General features: G+C 40.4%; 1 protein-coding gene across 1 annotated transcript; it reads left to right on the top strand.

Annotated features, from left to right (window-relative positions):
• Nucleotides 1–1261: 1261 nt before the first annotated feature.
• KRR1 (KRR1 small subunit processome component homolog) lies at nucleotides 1262–6752 on the top strand. Its single transcript, XM_062492041.1, has 10 exons — nucleotides 1262–1349; nucleotides 1727–1902; nucleotides 2375–2509; nucleotides 2755–2880; nucleotides 2976–3059; nucleotides 3435–3491; nucleotides 3987–4157; nucleotides 4323–4400; nucleotides 4521–4614; nucleotides 6111–6752. Exons 1-10 carry the CDS (start codon nucleotides 1262–1264, stop codon nucleotides 6251–6253), a joined length of 1152 nt encoding a protein of 383 aa, XP_062348025.1. The 3' UTR covers nucleotides 6254–6752.
• The last annotated feature ends 612 nt before the right edge of the window (nucleotides 6753–7364 follow it).

Genomic DNA, 7364 nt, shown 5'->3' with positions numbered 1-7364 from the left:
CCAAACTAATTATCCTCCCTCAAACTGTTTCCAACACACGGCCAGGTTTCAGGTGAGAAAGAAATTTGTGAATTTCACTGTGCGCTTCACGGACTACCCTGTGCCGCCTCCCCAGGAGCCCCAGCCCTCCGTTCGCATGGACCGGGTGGTGCTTGTAGCCGGGCAGGACCCCGTCCTGTGCTCAAAGACTCTGCAGCGCTGAGGAATACCAGCCCCAGAAAGCTTGTGTCCAAGAGCTGAGAGAGGCAAATTTTCCAGGAGCACGGAAAATTTCAATGTAAATGGCGTTCGGCATCCAAAGCCCGGTGCCGGGCCGGGCAGGGTAGCGTGGGCGGAGAGGGAGCACATTCCCCACCGGCTCCCTCCCTCCCTCCCTCCCGGTCCAGCCCTTGCCGCGGAAGCCAGTGCCATCTATCGGGATGGGGCATGGATAACCCGCCTTCCCGGAGCGCCGCGGGCACCGCCAGCGCCCTCTGCCGAGGGCCTCGCGCGTTCCCCCTCCCGCTTCTTTCCCTTCGTCCGGAACCGCTCCCGCTCCGTGTTTGAAGGATGCTGACAGACAGAAATCAAAATGAACGGCTAAAAGCTCGCATCAACTCCATGTCAAGCTTGCAGACAGAAACTGGAGCTTTGGAAGTCCTGTCCGCTGTGGGATACGGGGGTGCGCAAAGGGCTGGCAGGCGGAGCAGCCGAGGGAAAACAGCAGCCAGGTCCGAGGGAAAAGTTTCGGGAGGGTTAAAACTGTTTCTAAAATTAGTATTTTACTTAGGTATAGATTAGGTGATAGAAATCTCTTTCTCATCATTTAGGCAATTAAACATCATAGAGTGCAGGTTTTTATGAACAGATGTGGTGAGCACCTGACGAAGACAGCACTGTGCTGCTTCAGAGTGTTCTTGCTCTTAAAGGTCTCCTCCAGTTTTTCACCCCATTGGCTTTTCATGGTCTCCATGGAAGAGAGCGGAGCAGGCACATTCTTGCTCTTTCACTGAAGGAAATGCTCACAGGTGCAGGAAGGAGCAGGGATGAGGATGCAAAGCATCCTCCAGAAAACCTTATATTGCTTATTTACTATCCAGATTCATCGGCTGAATAGTGAGTTATGCAGCTGAAAAGCCAGGTCTCGTGCTGAACCCCTTTAGATCACCGAAGTACCTCGGGAGCCCCTGCGCGGCGTGGGTCGCACAGTCCGGCCCACACGAAGGGCGGGGGAAGTTCCGGGGGCAGCGCCGGCCCCGCCCCTTCCGCCGCGCGCGCGGACATGGCGGCCGAGCCCGAGGAGCAGGCCGGGCCCGGGCCGAAGCAGGGAGAAAAGCAGAAGAACAAGAATAAGAAGAAAGCGGCGCCAGGTGGGGCGGGACGCGGGACCATTGGGGGCTGGCGGCTCGCCGGGAGGGCCGCGGGCTGAGGGTCCCTCCGTGGGGCGCTGCGGCTGGTGGGTGCTCGGGGCCGGCACCTGCGGTGCCGTGGTGTGGTGTGCCCGCCTTCCAGGTACTCGGCTTCCTCGCCTCAGTCTGTGCCTTGTTCCTGTGTAATATGCGTGCATAATCATCTTGTATATACCCGATCAACAGCGCGTATCTCAGCTGCGGATTTCTTCTTCTTTTTTTTAAATAGTTTAAAGCAGTAATGTTTCTAATGTCGGAAGAGGTGCAAACCTCACTTAGCAGTGTATTAAATCAATCTTGTTATAACAATAGCTTTTTTTTTTTCCTTTTTATTACAGTTGATGAATCTGAACTTCTCACTGTGCCAGATGGATGGAAAGAGCCAGCCTTTACAAGAGAGGATAATCCCAAAGGGCTGCTGGAAGAAAGCAGTTTTGCAACACTGTTCCCAAAGTATAGAGAAGCGTACTTGAAAGAATGTTGGCCACTTGTCCAGAAAGCCTTGGGTGAACATGTATGAACTCTTAATAATTGTGATACTGCACTTTACCTTTTGGGACATACAGGTCTTACTTGAGCTTAAAAAAGTAGCGCAAGTTGTTTTTTTCTTATACCTTATTTGTAAATTTCTACTGTGCTTGCATTTTGAATTAGCAGTGTCTTTTTGTGTCATCAAAACTGGTGAAGAACTATGTAGCCACATTTCACAAATCTTTACAAATGCTGTCAGCAAAGTATTTGCAGCAGCACATATCTCATTATCCGAGCACTGACAGCTTTGTTCTGCTTGAATTCAGGGAGATGACAGAAGTGCTGCTTTGGCCCTTATGACACATATTCAGTCTGACTTTTGTCTCTGTGTGTGTGAATTTTCTTAAAAGTCACTTAAGAAGTTTTGGAAGATAGATCTACGTTCTGTTAGTTAACTGCTTACTGCCACAACTGAATTGTGATATTGATTTGGTGTTTGTTTTCAAATATTGCAGTATGTGAATGCAGCGCTGGATCTAATTGAAGGAAGCATGACTGTCACTACTACTAAGAAGACTTTTGATCCATATGCAATCATTAGGGCTAGAGACTTAATAAAACTTCTGGCAAGAAGCGTTCCATTTGAGCAGGTCTGTAATAAATCCTGAAAGTTTTCATCCATCATAATGCTTATATTTTGTCTTAAATTCTATCACAATACTTACAAAATACTAAGTTTTAAAAATGTGGGAATTGCATGTGAGTCAAATAAAATAAAATATATATTTAAAGTAAATATATCTGAAAGTAAAGGGAGAAGAATAAACTGAAGTATTCTCTTGACTCTTATGAGTAATACATTTGAGTTCAGATGACATTGCCTGCATCTTTTTAGGCAGTTCGTATCCTTCAGGATGATGTTGCATGTGACATCATTAAGATAGGCTCTCTGGTGAGGAAGAGAGAAACTTTCATAAAAAGAAGAGCACGGCTTCTTGGGCCAAAAGGATCTACTCTGAAGGTATTTCCTAGAGGTGTAGCAACCAGATAATACTGAGACCCAAATTTGTGTCAGGTCTTCATATTATACTGATTTCATTTCTTTTTTTGGTGTAGGCCCTGGAACTGCTAACAAACTGTTATATTATGGTGCAAGGCAACACTGTTTCAGCTCTTGGACCCTTTAGTGGGCTAAAAGAGGTAAGATGAAGTAGAGAAGTCCTTTGTATAGCAAACACAAACTTCTATGCCCACCTCAAGGATGAGTGATACACAGCATCTGGCAACCTCAGCAGTATCTCACTGACTTTTCAACTGTGTGTTAGTAAGCTACATTTACATGAATGTCCATAGCATTATCATCTTAGCTGCTGAATTTTGTTTAGACTAAGATCTTTGTGTCTTCGAAGAAAGAGCATCTGTATATGTTTTAATAACTATGTGGGAGAAGAATGCTTTGTCAAAAGCAAGTTCCTTATGGCACTATAAGATCTATGGTAACATGAAAATAATGTTTGTGGGGCCTGCTGGAGTCTATTAGAACTTTCTGTTCTTGTTCTTTTGTATTCAATACAGGTTAGAAAAGTTGTTCTGGACACAATGAAGAATATACATCCCATATATAACATCAAGGTTAGCACGATCCATTGTGCATCTTGGTTTACAATAAAATACCATTTCTTCCCAGAGGATTGTACGTTAATAATTTACATATTTCTGTATGGTCATCTATTTTTGAGAATATCTGTAGTGTGCTGCTTTATAAAAACCACTGACTTTGACAGCCTTCATTTTACTAGGTACATTGCCATAATACCATTATGGCATATCTGCAAAATCAAAGGATAAGTGTGTATAAACTTGCCCCTTTGATTGTTGGTTTGACACTTGCTCATTTAAACTGAAGCACTTTCTCCAGTGCATTCTGTCCCTGTTTTGAGACATCTTTCTGGTTCTGCTGTTCATAGTTAAGCCCCTCTGCTGTTACTGAAGTGAGATGTGGAAGGTTTGGATGTAGCATATTCCCTTTAAGAAAGTCTAATGAAACTTCTGTTTTGGATCTCTTGGCTTTTACTGTAATACCCTTTTTAAAAATAACTTCTTTGTGACATTCTGAAACTACTGAAGACTTTGATGATCAAAAGGGAATTAGCAAAAGATCCTGAACTGCGGACACAAAGTTGGGAAAGATTTTTGCCTAAATTCAAACGGAAGAACTTGAAAAAACGCAAGGAGCCCAAAAAGAAAAATACTAAGAAGGAGTACACACCGTTCCCACCTCCGCAGCCAGAAAGCCAGGTCAGTTGAAACTTTATTTGTTTATGCAGGAATATAGCACACCTGAAGTTGTGTTCATCAAAAGAGATGGAGAGGCTTTTTCTGTCATGTTCTGATTCCCTCATATTACACATCTGGCTTATAATGCATAATTAACTAAGGCTTCTTGCTACTTGCCTTGCACAGATTGATAAAGAATTAGCAAGTGGCGAATACTTCTTGAAAGAAAGACAGAAGAAACGCAAACAGATGGAAGAGATAAAGGTAAAGTTGTACTAATCCAGGGTCCAGTTAAAAAGCATTTGATTGCTGGCTTGGAATCTGATTTTGGGTTTTTTTTGTCCTTTTTGCCCTGCTACTTGACGTTTTTATTGGTAACTTCAGGCAAAGCAAGCAGATGCGATCAAGAGAAGACAAGAAGAAAGAAATAAAGCTTTTATCCCACCAAAGGAAAAGGCAGTTGTGAAAACAAAGAAAGGTAACAATTTTTTTCATGTTCTAAAGCCTTCTGTTGTCAATTTCTAGGCTGAGTGATTTTGCAAATACAGGAAGAAGAAAGGTCATGCAGCAAAAATCCTGGTGTTAAGATCCATGCCAGGGACAGTACAAAGATCATCTAGCCAATGATTCTATACCTATAAAATGGCAATTCTCCATTGAAGAGTCAATTGTTTTTTCTAGCTTCATCAATTTTTGCCTTTCAGTTTTACAGTGAAGCTGCCATGACTTTTATATTCAAGTAAACAGAAAGCAATACTTGAAAAACTTATATGACAACTTTGGTACAAGATAGGGTAAATAGCTTTTCTAAAGGTTAAAGTAAAACCACAGTATGTGCAGAGTAAGAGCTTATGTTCTCAAATTATTTATTTTTTTAATGCATTAGAGAAGCAAGTCTTAGTTCTCACCGATTATGCTTCATATTCATCGTATTAGATATACTATTAGCTATACTACCTACATGTTATGTATTACACAATTTCTTGTGAACTTTAAAGTTTGTGTTTCCTGAAAAGCATGTGTTTTGTAGCATTGATACAGTACTTTCTTTTGTTGTGATGGCAGTAAAGTAAAAAAGATCTTGTTGTTGGCACTATGTCTCAAATGTGGTGCTTTTCTAGCTGCTGTGTGTTTTGAGCTGAAATCCTTCAGTCTTCCAAGAACAGATGACAGGAGTAGCTTGTATGGTACCCACTATTAGATTTAGGAATTAACTGTGTGAGATAGGAAAGTTAGATCCACATTCATGAACTTGTGCTCAAAAGAGAAAATACCATCACCTGTGTGAACATAAGAGTAGGTTATTCACATTACTCAGCACTACGTGCTTAACTTCAGTATTCTGACATTCCCCGTAGAAGCTTTTAATAAAGGTTTTATGCAGGGGTCAGAAATCTACATAATATTTCCCCAACCCATCCTTCCTCACCCTATGTCTGACAGTGGCCATTAATGAATAGCCACAGAGAGAGTATAAGGATGGGATAGGCATATTTGGGATCTTAGCACTTTAGTTACTTGCAGAAAGAAAAAGTGCCATGAAAGCTTCTCTGCATATAAGCACTTAGCAGTTAACTTTGTTTCTTATGCAAGATTAATCAAGCTTATGTCTAAGACAGTGTGTATTTATTAATTCCGGAGGAGTACATCTGTGTTCTGAGGAGATGATAACAGTTTGTATATCTGTGGGGTGTGGCATGTGTGTTCAAATGTTGTTGTATGGGATTTTTTTTATATAATTGTTCTTTAAATTCTGCTGAATAAGATTTGTAGATAATAATTTTTTTAAGCTAGTATTATTGGAATAATCTATAAAATTGTTAGTGAACATAAAATGAGTCCTAACCAATGCCACAGGATGCAGTTTAATGTGTTTATATATAGACTGTTAGACTGTTTATATAGACTGTAAACTGTTAACATTTTTCAGAAGTAAAATTCACGTCTGTTACCTTTGTATTTCTTACTGTGTAGTCCCCGCTGAGAAAAAGATTGATATTGAAGCCATCAAAGAAAAGGTAAAGAATGCAAAGAAGAAGAAATTAGGAGCACTCCCTGAGGAAGAAGTAAAGTTAAAAATGGCAGCAGATGAAAAGAAAAAAAAGAAAAAGAAGTAATTCACCACCCAAGATGTTTACTTGTCACCTCTGATAATGAACGCATTTACACTTGGAAGATGGGAGATTTTTTGTTGTCAGTATAATGTGGACAAGAAAAGGCTAAGTAGAAAGACCATTCTCTTTTCCTAAATGCAGTTTAATCAGTGGCTCTACAATAGCTGTACAAACTTACCGAGGTTAGTGAAGAAAATATGTGCTACTGTGTTGTTTGAGAGAGACTGTATTTGGATAATACCCATCTGTCTAAAGGGAAGGTTTCACAATGGAAACATTGAGGAGTTTGATGTGGAGTGTTGAACATCTGGGTCAGAGAACTCTGGGAGGTGAAAACTCAAGGTAGTTCTGTGAAAGATTACCAGACAATATGCAGCCTCAAGTTGTGGTGATAACTTTTGCTAAACAGGCAAGATTTATTACTATATTATGCTTTTATTTTTGTAAAAGCTGATTATATTTGTGTGTCTTGTCTTGATGTTAATAAACTATTTTAATACAATGTTCGTAAATCCATAGTTAATCTACTGCACAACCTCCATTGTGTTGTCCAGGAAACAAACTCACAGTTTCATCTGAAAATCAGACAAACCATAATCTTCATTGCATACCATTATTAAACTGTAATTTATTAGTATTATCCTGATGGGTTTTTCACAGAATATGGTACAACATAAGTGGCTTTACAATAGGGATTGTGTTGTAGGGAAAGCAAAAAGTTGTGTTATTTACCTTTAAATATATTCTTAGTTTATTTCCTTCTTTCAAGAATGTCTTAAAAAATTGTGTTCCTCTTTTTTTTTTTTTTGAGGCACTTCACCTATTTTAAGGGAAGTTTAGAGGTTTTTCAATTTCCTGAAACTGAAATGTGATGAAATAAGGTGCACCAGCAGAGCAGCTGTTCCTTATTTCATACATCTGAGATTAAGAAACAAATGTATTGAGGAGGAGATAGAGCTACACTAATTTCATGGCTCTGAGTGCTTTTGCTGGTTATTTTTTGAAATTTTGATCACTGCACATGCAGTGGAAATGATTCTCCTAGAAGGATGCAGCTCAATGCCTTTTAGGTTAGTGAGCTTTTATGTGAAAGTAGTAGCTGAAAACACTTTTT

The sequence above is a fragment of the Cinclus cinclus genome, chromosome 4 (assembly GCF_963662255.1).
Source record: "Cinclus cinclus chromosome 4, bCinCin1.1, whole genome shotgun sequence".
In the NCBI taxonomy this organism is placed as follows: domain Eukaryota; kingdom Metazoa; phylum Chordata; class Aves; order Passeriformes; family Cinclidae; genus Cinclus; species Cinclus cinclus.
This window is presented reverse-complemented; position numbering and strand designations above follow the sequence as displayed.